Source organism: Pongo pygmaeus, chromosome 4 (assembly GCF_028885625.2).
Source record: "Pongo pygmaeus isolate AG05252 chromosome 4, NHGRI_mPonPyg2-v2.0_pri, whole genome shotgun sequence".
Lineage (NCBI taxonomy): Eukaryota > Metazoa > Chordata > Mammalia > Primates > Hominidae > Pongo > Pongo pygmaeus.
This window is the reverse complement of record NC_072377.2, coordinates 123,684,670-123,702,200: the sequence shown is the minus strand read 5'-3', so window position 1 is coordinate 123,702,200 and position 17,531 is coordinate 123,684,670. Positions and strand designations below refer to the sequence as shown.

General features: G+C 41.0%; 1 protein-coding gene and 1 long non-coding RNA gene across 9 annotated transcripts in view; one reads left to right on the top strand and one right to left on the bottom strand.

The window, feature by feature from the left end:
- The window catches only part of TNFAIP8 (TNF alpha induced protein 8), a 122,895-nt gene that overhangs the window by 39,419 nt on the left and 65,945 nt on the right, over nt 1-17,531 (bottom strand). Inside the window, exon 1 of one of the 8 annotated variants that reach the window (XM_054489798.2) lies at nt 1,851-1,935. The exons of 4 other annotated variants lie outside the window; for them this stretch is intronic. In XM_054489798.2, the coding sequence (XP_054345773.1) occupies nt 1,851 (1 nt within the window). In that variant the 5' untranslated portion in view covers nt 1,852-1,935. Of the gene's footprint in view, nt 1-459; nt 567-1,582; nt 1,602-1,850; nt 1,936-17,531 lie in introns of those variants that run through there. 3 more of the 8 variants (XM_054489800.2, XM_054489802.2, XM_054489796.2) reach the window with 3 other exon arrangements.
- On the top strand, nt 44-13,479 carry LOC129037551 (uncharacterized). Its single transcript, XR_008502841.2, has 3 exons — nt 44-158; nt 1,486-1,597; nt 6,615-13,479. It is a non-coding gene; the product is annotated as an uncharacterized LOC129037551 (long non-coding RNA).

The following is a 17,531-nucleotide window of genomic DNA, read 5'->3' as shown; positions in this document are numbered from 1 at the left end:
CGCGCGCTCGGGCCGGCAGCGGGGCGGAGGCGACCTGGCGGGGCTGGCTCGGCCCGGGCGCACGCAGGTGGGGCGCAGGCCCAGACGGCAGCCGACTCTCCCGAGACACAGGGCCGAGAAGAGCCGTCGGCAAACGCACCAGACGGGCGGAAAAAAAGGTATACAAAGAAAAAAAGTCTCATCTCAGAGCACACTGTAGTTTTACATAAATAGTAAATGCATATAGGGTAGAAGCAATGCCTCTATTTTTGGATTACATCTTTTGATGCCCATTTGACTTTGTCTTGGAGTCTTGCACCCCCAAAATTACGGATTTTAAAGCGGCTTGGGCATGTTATTTTTGTAGGAAAGTCACGTGGATATCGCCCATGGGGTTGGAAGCACCAGCTTAAGAGAGCACAATTTCACAAGTCCCAGAGCGGGGCCTTTTGAAGAAAGTGGAGCGGCCTCCACCCTTACCTTTGCACAGCAAAAGCAGACGGGGCTGCTTACTCATTCAGTATAGCCCCGGGCGAGCACTGTTACTCCAAGCACAGCCCGGGCACTCACTGCTGCAGTTACTACAAAGGGCCTTCCTCAGGGGGAGAGCACGGTTCCCTCCCGGCTACCAGCAACAACTGGGGATGAATTCCTTCAAAATGCCAAAGGGGAGGTTTTTAGGATTTGAAATGCTGATAGAATAAAGAAGCCGGAGAGCCTTCACAACAGATCTCAATTCTGCCCCCAGGTCTGGCCCACAGGCCCCTACAAATTGGCTGAGAGGAAGTCCCCTTAGCTCTGTGGAGCCTTGGTTTTCCCTTCTGCAAAGCGGGGACAAGAGCTGCCACTGATAGGCCTGTCTTATGGAGGTATTTTGTAGAACACTAGTTTTATCGCCAGTCTGAGGCATAAAGTCCTCAAATAACATATCTGAAAGATCCGCTTGGAAATTATGAGAAAAAAATATACTCTTTTGACAAATTTATTTTCCAGTTCGTTTCTTTTTCTTCGTTTCCCATTTTATATAGGCAAAAACCAATAGAAACACTATGGCAAATTTAGTGAAAAGAACATACAGAAGACATGGATTTAAGGAGTCTGAACTTAAATCCAGTTCTGCCATTTATTATTTGTATGACCTTATGCAAATTAACCTCTCTGAGCCTCCAGTTCCTCATTTGTAAAATGAAGATAAAAATAGTATTATTTACTTCACAGATTTATGTCTGTATTAAATAAGGTAATATAAGCACAAAGGGATTTGAAAGCCATAAGGACTACATAGATTATTACTATTGCACCATTAAAAGTAAATTTTTATAAAAGATACTCTTGGGTTTTATTTCAGTATTGACTTTGAACAGAAAAGAGTGCTTATGATATTCACAAGCAGTGAAGGCTATTATAAATATTAATATAAGAGGTCTAGATATTAAATCACATCCTACTGCTGAGAGATTCTAACATGCCTAAGATTCTAACATGTTATCTCAATTTCACTGAAAGAGCAGGATGAAGGGAAGAAGACATAGCCAGCCAGAGAAGGGAGAAGAGGAGAAACATCTGGAAAATATCAGTGTTGCAGAGCCTCCCGGAAACTGACCTCGCCACCGAAAGGGTAACAGACTGCACCCTTCCGAAAGTCACAGTTAACTTCATGGTCCCCTCTGCCACACATCCTGAGTCAGGAGCTGCTGATATGTATACCTTGCACTCAGTAATCTCAGACTTATGGGGAGATAGCCTGAGATGAGGATGATTCTGAACCCAAAGAAATGCTCCCTCACCAGTCACAAGTGGCTTTTCCTGTCCTGCCCAAGTCAACATTCTGCCCCTCTCTCCCTATACCATCCATCCTTGCCCTTACTCACTGCAACCCAGATGTCCACAGATAGTCCACAACGGATCTTAAGGGATCTCACCAGGGCTGTCTGCTACACAAGAGCTTCCACTGATCTATAATTGGGGTAAAGCAACACCTTTTCAAGGTGATGATTATGCAAATCCAGACAACTCAAATTTCAGGCCCAATCTGCCTACAGCAGAATTACTTTCACTCTCTTCTTTTAGAAAGTACCCTTACAGGAAACATTTATTAAATGTCATTTTGCAAGTCCAACTGGGGACAAACTACATAAGATATGTTAAAATACATGTCCTTTAATGTGCTACTTGTTTTACAGCTGCTGAATGAATAATTCAAGTGCGCCCACGTAAGCCTTATAATTCATTTTAGATTCATGTTAGCAGCTTCGTTGATCTTTGAACATTCACCATTGGCCTCAGGAAGCCTGGAGAGAAACTTCTTTTGTATTTAAATGCAAGCAAGCAGTCACCTTTGGGGAAGAATGTTCTGTTTTAGCTCAAGAGCAATGAATGCTCAGTTTATTTTAAAAGGCTTTATGTGAATAAGTACATTCCTCAGTCTCCCGTATAACCTCAAAGCCATCTGCTCTGGGCAAGCTGCATTGCCCCATACCCCTACCCTGCAACATGGTGACAAAGGGCAGCTGATTCTCTAGGGCTCCCCTTGGCCTTCTGCTGCTCTCAGATGTGTACTAGGTCATCTTGATTTTGCTGTGCTTTTATTCAAAAGGGGATAATTTACTTCTTAGCCCCAGTGAATAATGGTCTAGTACATCATAATGATTTGTTATCTCCTGTAGGTGGGACACTTGTTGATTCTTGTATATTTAAGAAACACCCCAACATCCTTCACATGGCAACATGTATGGAAGTCATACCAACAATCTATTACCGCCCCGCCTGATACAAAATTGCAACTAAGTTAGCAACACTTCTCATTTAATAACAAACTGTACTTAAATTTAAATATTATGTTGAACTCCTACAAGTGTCTAATAATAGAACTCCCACCTTTTGTGTCAAGATGAAAGAATGAAAATGGTGGCTAAGATTCTGAAGGTTTATTCATTCATTGAGGTATAATCAAATATTTGTGTGTGTCATATGTAAACTGACACTACTCACCTGGGGCTTATTGATATAACTTTGTTAATTTGACCACAGACCTAAAGAACTCAACTTTCCAAGTCACCTTGGTTATAAGGAAGGTTTATTAACACCAACTCTCGACTGAACTTTATCACAGAGCAGCAGAAAAATCTCTTTCCAAATTTTGCCTTAAATAAAGCTGTTAAAAGAGTTTTTTTAAAGGCCTGACTTTTAGGCCTTTTGCTCACAGCTCCCCAGATGTCTGTAAGAAAAAGGGAGATCAGTGAGTTTTCAGACTCACATAAATTAGTTATGGAGCTATAGCCTCTAGTTCGCAAAAACTTCAGGTCACCAAAAATGGTCATTTTTTTTCCTATCCTGCTGAGGCTGAATCTGCTTCCTTCAATTTGACTTTGAGACCTTCTTCAACTTTTCTTGTATCATTTTTGTCTACACCCTTGAAAGCCTTCGAAGGCTTCCATGATCTATATAAAAAGTTGGCTGTCACTCCTGTTTCCCCATATGCGGGAGAGATCTGTGTCTTGGTCGCACCTGGTTAGGCCTGTAGGCTTTGAGTTCTTCCTATTATCCTCAGACACATTTACATTTACCCTTCCATAACACAAGTAAGCCTAAGTGGGTATCTCTCCATGGCCTCTCCCTGGCCCAGGTTATTTGGCAATCTTAGCCTTAAGAAAATTGTATTTATGGCCGGGCACAGTGGCTCACCCCTGTAATCCCAGCACTTTGGGAGGCCGAGGCAGGTGGATCACAAGGTCAGGAGTTCGAGACCAGCCTGGCCAAGATAGTGAAATCCCATCTCTACTAAAAATACAAAAATTAACTGGGCACAGTGGCAGGCGCCTGTAATCCCAGCTACTTGTGAGGCTGAGGCAGAAGAAGAATCACTTGAACCCGGGAGGTGGAGGTTGCAGCAAGCTGAGATTGTGCCACTGCACTCTAGCCTGGGCAACAGAGTGAGACACCATCTCAGAAAAAAAAAAAAAAAAAAGAAAGAAAAGAAAAAGAAAAAAGAAAATTGTATTTACTAGAATTGAAAAAGGAGATGCTAAAATGACAGTGGAGTCATTTATGCACCTTTGCAGAAGGTCAAGCTCTGTGCCTCAAGTGGCCTTAAGTGCTGAGTACAGATGCTCCTCAACTTAGCGATGGGGCTACATCAGGATAAAACCATCATAAGTTGAAAATATATTTAATACACCTAACATACTGAACACCATAGCTTAGCCTAGCCCACCTAAAATGTGTTCGGAACACTTACATTAGCCTACAGTTAGGCTAAATTATCTAGTACAAAGCCTATTTTATAATAAAATGTTGACTATCTCATGTAACTTTTTAACACTGCACTGAAAGCAAAAAAAGCAGAATGGTTGTATGGGTGTTCAAAGTATAGTTTCTACTGAATGTGTATCACTTTTAGTAGAATACAAATAGAATAAGGCTGGGCACACTGGCTCATGAATTTAATCCCAGCACTTTGGGAGGCTGAGGAGCAAGGATTGTTTGTGGCCAGAAGTTTGAGACCAGCTTGGACAACATAGAGAGACCCTAACTCTACAAAAAATTTTTTAAAAGATTAACCGAGTATGGTGGTGCATGCCTGTAGTCTCAGCCACTTGGGAGACTGAGGCAGGAGGATCACTCGTGCCCAGGAGTTCAAGGCTACAGTGAGCTATGATCATACACTGAATTCCAGCCTGGGCAACAGAGTGAGACCCCTCTCTCTACACACACACACACACACACACAGAGTGAGACCCCTCTCTCTACACACACACAGTGAGACCCCTCTACACACATACACACACACACAAACACACAGACACAAACAAATACACATAGAGTTAAAAAATTGTAAGTCAGGGACCATCTGCATTGGGATAAGACTGGGGATGCTGAGGTGGGCTGGGGCAGAACCACGTGAGAGGAAGACGTTCAGGATGTGGAGATGAGGGAAGGAGAAAGCCACTGGTGGCCAGGTCCTGGGAGTTTGAAGTTATGGGTAATCCCTCTTCTCAGTCTGCCCAGTGACTTCTCCCATAAATTCTACACAGTCACTAATGCTCTGGATGTGAGTGCCTAATTCTGAGAGAATGGGAAGAATTGCTGACATCAGAGATGAGCACACATAGGGAGACAACAATACATCTTGGATGTGCTTGTTTCCTAGGCTTTCTAGGTGTATTTCTCTTCTAAGAAATCTTCCTTGTTAAAAAGCTTTTAGCAGATGATAAAACACAAGCATACTCTCCAAATCAGGTCAGAAAATATTATCTGAACAATTTATGACCCACGGTCCTTCTTTTATAACACAGTCATTCCTCAGCATCTGCGGGAGATTGGTTCCATGACCCTTGAGGATACCAAAATCCAAAGATGCTCAAGTCTCATACAAAATGGTGAAGTATTTGCATATAACTTACATATATCATCCCATATGCTTTAAATTATCTCTAGATTGCTTATAATTCCTAATACAATGCCTACATATCACTTCATTCACGTAAATTCAACATAGTAGTGGCAAATTCAAGTTTGGCTTTTTGGAACTTAGTGGAATTTTTTTTCCCTCAGAATATTATTGATCTGCCGTTGATTGAATCCACAGATGCCGAATCCATGAATATGGAATGCACAGATATGGAGGGCTTGATGTACTTAGCAATAATGTCTTGTATTAGGTTTTATTTAGACTCCCAAATTAGCCCCCTTGGGTCATCATACTCATTTTACAGATATGTAATTAAAGAAATGGAGGTTACATGATTTGCTCAAGGTCACAAAACTAAGTAATAATGTTCTTTAGACCACAATGAATGCAATCTAAGCCTCCTGTCTCCTATATCCAGACTTTCTCACTGTATTAAACTGTCCATTTAAAATCCAAGTCCCTTATTTTGCAGAGGAGTAACTCAAAGATTGCTAATATTGGGAGGTCCTCATAGAGTTTATGGCTGGCCATGGTTCTAGTATTGAACCATCGTCAAATCTCTCTGTTCAAATGATTTGATCACAGCCTTAAACTGAAGCCATTCAATTCCTGATATTCAATGCTTTAAATATTCTATAAATTCAATAGCTTCTATTTATTCAGCTGCCTGAAACTATGAATCTTTTTTTTAAATCAAAAGTTCAGTAAGGACCTTAATTAAAAGTTCAGTAAGCCTCATCGGATATGGGCTGCCAGGAGCAAGGAAAAGAACACCAGACTCAATTTGGGAGACCTGGGCCTGATTACTGACACCCCCATCAGCGGAGCAAGCACTGGCTGTGCCTCATTTGCATTAAGATGGGTTTTCTTCCTATTCATTATTTCTTCATTTTTCCTCTAAAAATAGGCAAAGTCATTTAACCTCTCTGTGCTTTTGTTTGCACATCTGTACAATAAGAATGACGTCACTTATTTAACAGGGTTGTTATAATGATGAAATGAGTAAAGAACATGATGGAACACTGAAAATCATGAGGTTCCCCTCATCACTTTTCCAAATATAATCATGATTAAGGCCAGATTGTCCCAGATTGTTTAAGAGCGTCTATATGGAGGCCCTAAATGCTGGCTCTATAAATATTCCAGATAGGTGTGGCAATTTAATGTGTGTGGTCTAGCAATGGAAAAGGAAAACAAAAGAGCTGAATTTCTTTCCTGTGCTCAGGTGAATGGGGTCAACATGGAAACAGCATGAGAGGGGCCACAGAAGGGATTCACCAGGAAGAAGAAGAAAGGCGGGGCTGAGGTGGCCAGGACAGCACGACATCACATCTGACCAAGGCATCCTCAGCCTTCCTTCAGAAAAGCAGCAGAAGGAAAAAGGCATCAAACATCACAGTGTGGAACTCAGGCTTGAAAGAAACCTTAAATATTGTCTATTCTTTTTTTTTTTTGGAGATGGAGTTTTGCTTTTGTTGCCTAGTCTAGAGTGCAGTGGTGCAATCTCAGCTCACTGCAACCTCTGCCTCCCAGGTTCAAGCAATTCTCCTGCCTCAATCTCCCGAGTAGCTGAGATTACAGGCATGTGCCACCCTGCCTGGCTAATTTTGTATTTTTAGTAGAGATGAAGTTTCACCATGTTGGCCAGGCTGGTCTCGAACTCCTGACCTCAGGTGATCCACCCACCTCAGCCTCCCAAAGTGCTGGGATTACAAGTGTGAGACTCCGTGCCCAGCCAGAGGTTGTTTAATCCTCCACCTGGCTGGTGAAGCAATCTCCTATCACATCACCGGCAACAGACATTCATCCAGAATTGCCTTGACAAACTTTATTACCAGAGACAGCCTCCTTGAAAAAACAACTCCATTTCCATCCTAACCGTTAGAAAGTTCCTGTGTATACTAAACTAAAATTCAAGTCTAAGGGCAGTAATTGTCAAATTATTTCCACTCTAACCACTGCCTTTACTCCTTACAGCAAGGAAATAATTTTGTGACGAGATAAACATAGGTTTTTAACTAAATTTTATTTTCAACAACCTAGTGGAGACCCCTCACATTGCCTAGCTGATGTAGCTGAATTCAGTGTGAGACAGTTATGCAACTTTCCAGTGCTTGCCACACATCTGCTACTGATTATCGTGAGCATTCAGAAGCAAGCAGCTCTGCTCAAGACACCCAGTGATAATCTTTCTCCTCAGTGTGCTCACTCCAAGGGGGCAGAAAACAATGCCAAGACAGGTTGAGTAACGGGCCCTACTTGACTGTATTTGAGCAGTTAAGAGCTTTATTCAAGTTTCTGAACAAAATTTGAAATGTGAAATGCACAAAGCAGACAAATGTAGTACTCCATTTGTGGAATCTGTACCACAGACTCCTGGTCTGAGATCTATTTGAAAGTCTAACCCACTTCTAGTTGCCATAATTTGATTTTGGCCTTGAGTTTCTGACATGGGTAGAATCTATTAACAATTGTGCCAACTGATGACTGCTTAGGAGACAGAAAAGGCTGACATAGGCTTGCAGTTGAGAGTAGCCAAGGCTGACACTCAACAGAAAAACTCAGCAGGTGGTGAAAATGTGAAATGAAGCAGAACTTATCCAAACAGGGCTTCAGGGAAAATGGGAGGTTATTTTTGCAGGTAGCAGTGAAAGGCATGCATCAGAAGTTTTTCCTCTTGAATAGGTCAGGTTACAAAAGTTAAGTTACTCAGCCTCTCCTTAAAGAGCTGCAGAAATATGTACTAGTTATGATTCACAAAGTTGTAGGCATCATGAAAATGAATGCATTTTCTGAGAAACTGCTCACCTGAACAATGTGCTAGCCTACCTAAAAAAGATGATATTAAGTCCATAAATTTCCTAGTACAAACAGGAGATCTAAAATTCACCAACCTTTTCAATCTGAAGTCTGTTTCAACAGATATTTTACTACTGAACTCAGCAAAGCCCCATCATATGCCGTTTAATTTTCTCAATTTCAATGATATATAATCAGCCCATATCAGATAGAAAGAAATGATCTAAATGGGTACATTGGCTACCATTCCCCCCAATGATTTTATGCTGCAGAGTAAGCATGAGAAGGAGCTGGGAATTTGCTGTTCCCTCTCTCCCTCTAGTCTCTGCATGGACTTTTACACTGTGAGCATCTCACACACTGATAATGAATGTTGTGTTTAAGGCAATGTATTGTTTCATAGCAAAATGCCTCAAAGACAATCTAACTCTAGTAACTGGTCTTAAAGAAATAACAACCTGTTTCAATGCTAAGGAAACAGTGGGAGTAAGTCTTATACTTAATAGGAGATGGTATATCAGTCTCCAACCTGGTAACTTCCTAAGAGGATTTTTAAAATAATACTGACCCATACAATTTTCACTTTACACATTACTCGTAGTCTTAACCAAACTGGCATCTTATAATCTCATATGTTACAGTGATGTGGTCAAGAGTTGCTGAAAAAGACATGATTTTAGTTCTGAGGTCCCCAAATTATGTGCCAGTGTACCTCAGGGCACTACAGCAAACTCACAGAGGTGTGCAGGATATTTTGTCTTTGAGGGAAACAAAGCAATACACAACATTTCTCAGATGCTTGCATGAATGACTATTTCAAGCAAATTCACAGTTTAACATATTGTGTTATTTTCCTTTTGATGATGTCATTTCTTTGCAAAGCTAGGTTGTTGGTGGTTGCTGTGATAAAAGGCAAGTATTAGTTGAAAAGTGATGTGGAACAAGAAATTAGGGTATTGGGATTCAACCCAATTTCTAAGTTTGAGGAACTGTAACAAGTTTACTGCCTCACAGCTCGAAATTCACCCTTCATTACCCACTATGTGAAGACATAGAAGGGACCTTTACATATTTTTTCTTTTGTTAGCTGGTACCATTCTAAGCTTCATCAGTGGAGAGTACTGTAGAGATATTACAGAAAGAAGCAGTTTTCCTTCCTGGTTCCGGTACAGTCTTTCTGCAGGCTGCTGCAAACACGCATGGCTCCTAGAGTACCCACACCTTCTTCAGCAACTGGCTCCTGCTGAACATGATGGTCAGCACCTCCCAGCCTCCAGCAGCTTCCACTGGCATCCCTCTCGGTTGATTTTGCAGCAGAATGCATCCAGTGAAAGACCTCCACATGAATAGCTTTCCTCAGCATCTTAGAGGGTAGATTTCTAGCAAGTTCTGCCAGCATAGCACCCCAGTGACTTCTCTGCCAGCCCGGGAGCCACAGCAGGCCATGACCTCTCCAGCAAGGTCTGGAGCCAAGAGAAGCATGTGTTTGGGTGCTCTATCAGACCCACGGCCCACAGGTAGGGGCTGCTCCTTATATCTGCTATTCCTCTGTTATTTAAAGTTCTCTTTACTTCCTACTAGCTAGTCCCCATTATAGTGAACTATTTCTCTTTTTCTTAACAGTTTTCTTTTGTATTTTTTAAAAATTGTGGTAAAATACAAATAGTATCAAATTTACCATCTTAATAATTTTAATTGTACAGTTCAGGAGCATTAAGTACATTCACATTGTTGTACAATCATCACCACTATCCATCTCTAGAACTTTTTTCATCTTGCAAAACTGAAACTCTGTACCCACTGAAGACTAATTTGCCATTCTCTGCTCCTGTCAGCCCCTGGCAACCACCATTCTACTTTTTGTCTCTATAAATTTGACTACTCCAGGTAACTTACATTCAGTGGAATTAAAGAGTATTTGTCTTTTTGTGATGGCTTATCTCACTTAACATAACATCCTCAAGATTCATCCATATGGTAGCAGGTCAGACTTTCCTTCCTTTTTAAGGCTGGGTGATACTCCATTGTATGTGTATATCACATGTTGTTTATACATTCTTCTGTAGATGGATACCTGGATTGCTACCACCTTTTGGGTATTGGTTTACAAATATCTCTTTGAGATGCCTTTTCAATTCTTTTGAGTATATACCCAGAAGTAAAATTGCTAAATCATATGGTAATTCTATTTTTCATTTTTTGAGGAACTGTCATATTGTTTTCCTAGCTAATACTTCTTTATTTTAAACTTTCCTTTAAATTACTGTGTACTTTATATTCTCATTAGACCCTGACCAATATATGCAGTGCCCAACAGGTACATACATTCCATTAAGAAATGAAGAGTAACATAAAAACATTATTTTTAAATATTTCAATATATATGTATTATTTTTTACAACTACAAAGTTATTAATACAGAAATACTAAGTTGTTTGGAACTAAGTACTTAATAAATGAAACTGCTAAGTATTTATTTTGTCCTAGAAATGGCATGAAAAAAATTACTGAGACCACTAAATTACTGAGACCACTAAGGGTACATGAGCCAAGAACATTTGGAAGGCTCTGCTCTAGCCTATATGTTTCCAGCTGCCATTAGGACCTGTCTGCTTGAATGGTTCCTTAGGCTCGCCTTCTCTAGGGGTATCCCTGAAGGCACAGATGCAGCCTTAATATTAACCGTACTTAATATTATATTTCTTTATAATAATAAGTTTTTCTCACTTAGGCACTGGGGGATACAAACCTTACAATTATCTTTGACTTATGCTGCTCTGTCTCCCCTTATTTCTAATCTCATATCAAAATGTTTCCTGGATTGGCCTTTTTTTCTCTCCATTCCTGCAGCAGTCAGTAAAGCCATCATCTCTAGTTAGCACTGCCTAACAGATTTTAAGCTAGTTTCCCTTAAACAAGACCATGGGTTGAAAATTCAAATGCTCACTGAGGCTGGAAATATGTTAATTCATACCTGCCACACAAGAATTGGCTGCCTCAGTCCTTGCACCGATGAAGGCAACACCAATAGGACAGGCTGTGGGTGAGGCCCCATTCCCAGGATGCCAGCTATTACAGTGTGGATGTCTGTCCCTTCCAAGCCTCATGTTGAAATGTGATGGAGGTGGGGCCTGATAGGAGGTGTTTGGGTCATGGGGGTGGATCCTTAACGAATGGCTTGGTGCCCTCCGCATGGTAATGAGTGAGTTCTTGCTCTATTAGTTCATGCGAGAGCTGGTTCTTTAAAAGAGCCTGGTACCTCCTCCCCTCTCTCTTGCTCCCTCTCTGTGTGACACATCTGCTCCTTCTTCACCTCTGCCATGAGGAAAAACTTCCTGAGGCCTCAACAGAAACTGAGCAGATGCTGGTGCCATGCTTGCATAGCCTGCAGAATCAAGAGCCAAATAAACCTCTTTTCTTTATAAATTACCCAGGTTCTTCTTTTTGGCAATACAAAACAGACTAATACACCAGCTGAAATACCAACTTCTCTCTCTCAAAGAAAGCAATGGCAATGCAAGTGAGTGTGAATGATGCTACTTGAGGCAAAATCATGAATGTGCGCCCACACACACGTAGATATGAGTGGTTTGAAAAGGAATCATTCAGAAATTTTTGACACTTGTTTTCATTAACTGGAAATTACTTGAGACAAACCTTATGATGAATCATGACACCCTGTGTGGCCACACAGCGGGGGCAGCTGCTGCTGGTCTATTTTTTCAGCTGTTATATCCTCTTTTTACCCTACCCAAAGCCATACTCAGGTCCCAACTCCTCTTAAAAGCCCACAGTGGACCTATGCTTCTACAGTGAACTTGTGCTATACTTAAAGTTGATAATCTTGATGTTAGTTGTCTTCTGAGGCAGCTCCATAAGCTATTTAAAACACAAGATTATACCTTGCATTTGTTTGTTCTCCTTTCTAGAGCATACAATGCATGTTGGACACTTTCAAAGCACTATATAACTAATAAAATAATCATTTAATAATTTCATAATACTGAATTATGATAGCATATAAGAATAATCTTAATTTCCTCTTCCCCAAAAAGTACCTTACAAGAAACTATGTACATAAATATCTGCTATCTTCAAAGAAAGAAAACAAGACAAGAAAATTTGCATGGCATCTGCAGAACCAAGGTTAGTAATTTTCGACAATCTATAAAACTATCAAGTTTACAAAAGTTCCGTCAGAAAAGGAGCCAAGAAAAAAATAAATCTGACAGCTGCAAACCTTCTGTTTTACAACACGCACAGAATGGACGCACTTCCTTCGACATCCTTATAAACAGAGTGCTGAGCAAATGCAAACATCCCGGGTAGAAGTCCAGTGGACTCCAGACTTAATTAATGGATTATGCTTATCTTTACAGAGGCAACCTTACTAGCCACCTATCAACCCCACCACAATTGCTTTAGGAACTATTAATAAGATGGATTGAACAAAATTCCATTTCAGTTGATGGCATTTCCAGGGCAAGCAAGACACCAGCAGCGGCTGCCCACTGTAAAAGAGCAGCAATCTCACCATCCTCAGATTGGAAACCTTGTTTCCTTTAAGTTAAGAACTAACATCCGGCACTGGACCACCTGAATATTTAGACTAATAAATCCCAGATGGGAATTCCAGACACCTCTTTACTAAAGACATGCAGGCGATAAACATTCTATTAAGCAAGTCTCCTAGGAGTGAGCTTCCCTTCAGAGACTGTTTTCATTTACAACATACTGTGTTTTCTAAAGCCAATTTGGGATCCCTCATTGCACAATGTGTAATTAATTTTGTCATCTGTTATTTAATGGATGAAATTAATCTGTGAATGTAAAAAGGTAGCACCTTAATTGTCCCTAATATCTTGTTATTAGATCAGAGAAAGACAAAAGTATACTATTTGGCCACAGCCCCAAATTCTGAATCAGCCATCCAGTATAGAACCAAACAATGTATGCGCTTATATTAAGCTATATCTTAATATCCTAGAAATAATAAGCATAATTTATCAAGCACCTATTATGTGCTAAGTACAATCGTAGGCACATAATAGAACATACCTCTACTCTTACTACGTATCAGCATAGCGGTGTTTTCTAGCTCATGAAGTGCTGCTGCATACGTTGCCACTAACCCTCATAACAATCCTAAAAGGAAGGTATCTTGGGAATTACTAACTCTGCTCCTGATAAGGATACAGATCCTCAGAGAAATCAAGTGGCTGGCCCACAGTAACCTAGCTAGGATTGAGTGTTAGCTGAGAGTAACTGTGGGTCTTCTGACCTCACTCCACGCTATATTTTCTCTACACTATGGTGTCTCTGAGCACAGCACAAAATTATACTTCAAGGCAAATCTTCCATATGCTCCAACAGAATAGGAAATAAGAGCCAGGTGGCCGGGCATGGTGGCTCATGCCTGTAATCTCAACACTTTGGGAGGCCAAGGTGAGTGGATCACTGAGGTGAGGAATTCGAGACCAGCCTGGGCAACATGGTGAAACCCCATCTCTACTAAAAGTACAAAATTAGCCGGGTGTGGTGGCACACGTCTGTAATTCCAGCTACTCAGGAGGCTGAGGCAGGAGAAGTGCGTGAACCAGGGAGGAGAGGTTGCAGTGAGCTGAAATCGCGCCACTGCATTCCAGCCTGGGCAACAAGAATGAAACTCCATCTCAAAAAAAAAAAAAAACAAAAAAACAAAAAAACAGCCGGGTGTGGTGGCTCATGCCTATAATCCCAGCTATTTGGGAGACTGAGGTGGGAGGAACACTTGAGCCCTGGAGTTTGAGACCAGCCTGTGCAACATAGCAAGACCTCATGTCAAAAAGAGAAGGGGTCAGGCAATAACAGAAGTAAGGGAAGTCAGAGGGTAGTCCTGATTGGGAAGCTCTGAGGTTGGCTGACTTGGGGAAAGAGGGAGGCAGACATTAATAGAAAAGGGGAAGTCCAGAGGAGGAACAGGTGTGGCCAAGGGGGAGGGCAAGGAGCTCCATTTCACACGTCTAAGCCTGAGGTCTCAGTGGGGTAACTGATGTGGGATGAGCTTGAGCATCTTCTATCAGATCTGTTTCTCATATAGCCAGAGCTCTTCCAAGAAGCACTGGGTCTGCTATAAAGCCCACAGTCTTCAATGAAAATATTTCTAAAACAGATTACACAGAATATCTACTCTTAACTACATGAAAGCTATAGAACATACTTTTTAAAAAGGACTGTTGTTAATCACACTGTTCTATAACATACATATGAACCTACATTTGCTCACTAAATTTGCCTAATAAAGTTGTGCTTTTTCATTGCCTTAACACCCAGTTAACAATTTCTGCCCAATTTCAAGAGAGAAAATGCATGTGATCAGGATTTCACATTATTTTAAAATGCTCTAGAAAGCCTGTCCCAATACATAGTAGAGCTACAGAATAGATGTAACTCCCTGAATATAACAGAGTCTGGTTTTCAGAGGTAAGGGAAGGGACACTGCATTCTAAAATCTGAAAAGTAAAATTGCATATAGTTAAAACCACTTTTAAAATTATTTAAATGACCCAGAAAGTTCAGTACTATCTACATGGTTTTGAATATACACAATACTAGATCAGTTCCTCTAACTGTTAGTCTATATTTCTCTATAGTGGTCAGTCAGATATTTAAGTTCTTCCTTCATAATGATGATCAATTCATTACAGCCCACTTGCCTGGTCTTCTGAACAATGTGCTTCCCATTCTGCTGATGGTCAGAATCCTTAAAACTCGTCCACTTCACACATTTTATGAACAGGTAGCGGTTACTTGTTCAACATAAGCAATGCAGAGTTCCTCCCTGGTAATGAAGTGGCTGAATATGAATGGGAAGGATTTCCTGACAACTGTCTTCTTCCTCAGGGCCAGATGTCACTTTTTATTGATAGCATCTAACATCCCCTCTACAGTTTCTAATTGGAGGTCTAGGGAATGGGAACTAGGGAGAATCAAAGGTTGTGAAGGAAACCAGGGATTCACTGTCTACTCTAAAAGAACCTGTAGATGTCACTGTTCAGATGTCATCTTTATTTATGTATTTGTTAACTTCACAAACATTTATTGAGCACCTACCATGTACAGGTACAAGGTAAATGATGTAGATACAACAGCCATGATATCTGCCCTCACAGAGCCAGTCATGGGTGAGGGTGGGAAAGGGGTTGGAGGAGGAAACATAACATACTAATTAAAATATAGTACAATAAGTTTAATAGCAGAAAAGCAGGAGGTGTTATGAAAGCTCATAGGAGAAGTACCTCAATGAGGCCTGAGAGAGGGAGTCGTGAAGGAAGGGTTCCTGAAAAAAGTAATGCCAGCCAAAGAAGGGGAAGAGAGGGAGAAAAGAAAGAAAAATGCCCCCAGGTAGAGAATAACCGGTCAGAAGTGAAGGCTGAAGACCAATGGCTATGATGGTTGGGTGACTACTGGAGATTCTTTGAGAAAGAGAACTTAGTAACATGACTAGAGATAGCAGCCAAATTGCAAGAGGTTGCAGAATGATCTGGTGTTGAAAAAGCAGAGACAGCACTGGTGGACTATTCATTCAAGAAATTTTCCTGAAGGGAGTAAGTTGAGAGAGTACCCTGAGGAGAAAGCATTATCAAAAAAACCCCCTGCAAATTTAGCACAGCTTTAAGTGGCTTTGAGGAAGGAATATGACACTCCCATAACTCTCCCATTGGCCAACACCAAATACAGCGAAGCAGGGTGACATCTAGCTCTTACAAAAACACATTTGCAAGAATTTGCATGGACTCTGACATGGGTTTGAATAATGCAAATTTAAAAAGATAAAGTCAAAACCTTCTTCATGTTCAGTGGCTGGTGCTGGTTCCACAGCTCTAACCTAAAGGGGACAACACAAGGTGTTATCTCTGAGAAGCTACCAAGCCCCAGATTATGCTCTTAGCAGTACAGGAAATACTATCATTAGAAGGGTGATACCTTGGGTTAAACTCTGATTTTCTGTTCTACCATCAGGTTCTTTTAAAAACACTAAACATCCCTTGGAGGAAAAGCCGGTGGATGACTAACAGCTAAGAGTAAAGAATTCACTCATCTCTTTGTTCCTTCCCTTCAGAGACAAGGACTAGAGGGCACCCCAGATAGGAAACAGAGATAGAGAAATTAAGGCTGTTAGAAGGGTTGGGAGGAGAATGAACACAAACTTGTCCCATTCCCAGTTCTGCCCTGGCCACTAACCCCATGCCTGCCTAAGACCAAGAAGACAAAGAGGACTGAATATAGCCAGCAGACAACTTGCAAAGCAGAAGTGAGAGTTTCAGATGCTTAGGGTTCCTTATCTTCAGTGATGCAAATTTTTTTAAATGATGTAAAATACTCAGAACTGTTTTGATTGAGATTTCCATCTCTACTTCTCTAAACAGATTCAGCCTCTAAAGGCCAGGAACCAAAAAAAAAAGACTTCCGTGAAGATATGATTTCTTTTGATGTGCTTCCAATCTGCGGGTGAAAATTTTGGTGGCACTCTTATCCCGGAGATAGCCAGTCTTCTCATCTAAGGTAAAAGCTGAAATCAAGTATATAAATGAAATTATAAAAGGCTCACATCCATAAATATGGTATCTCTGAGACTGAGCAAACACATCAGTGATAGTTGAAGTCGGTTGGCTTATAGCCCAAGGATCATAAGCTGGTAGCCTTGGGACCGAATCCAGCTCATGTAGTTTTTTGTTTGTTTGTTTGTTTTAAGTTTTTTAACTGAACTTCAGTGCCTTTAGATGAGACCTGTTGTTTCTAAATTTACCACAGGTCTCACGACCTGAGATTGTTCACATAGAGCATTATTTACACATTCATATTACTTGCCTGGTTCCTGTGGACATTTGAGTTTGGGATCATTGACTTATACAGACTAACATTAAAAACAAATAAGCGACCTCTCGCTTAGGTGGAGTTCTGGTGCTGTTTCAGAGCAGAGCGCTGGAGGGTTATTGAGCAACAGGATCACTAAACAACGATAAACCACAAAGTGTGCAACACCATTATAATCAGATTAAAAAAAAAAAAAAAAAAAAAAGCAGGAGACCAAAAACACCAGTGAAGCTCACCAGCCCTGAATAAAATGTGTCTACAGCTTTGAAACCGCCTTATAACAGAAGTACCTGCCAGGAGTCACTGAGCTTCCTTCATGTGCACTGCTCCCACAATACCCCAACATCTGGATGTCCCAGAACACAAGCCTGGCAGCCAACATCCAATTCTGGCTTGGCAAAGGAAACCACCCCTCTATTCGGTGAACTAAGGCCATAAATGCACTATCTGTGGTATCCAACTAAAAATACTCAACTTGGTGCAATTC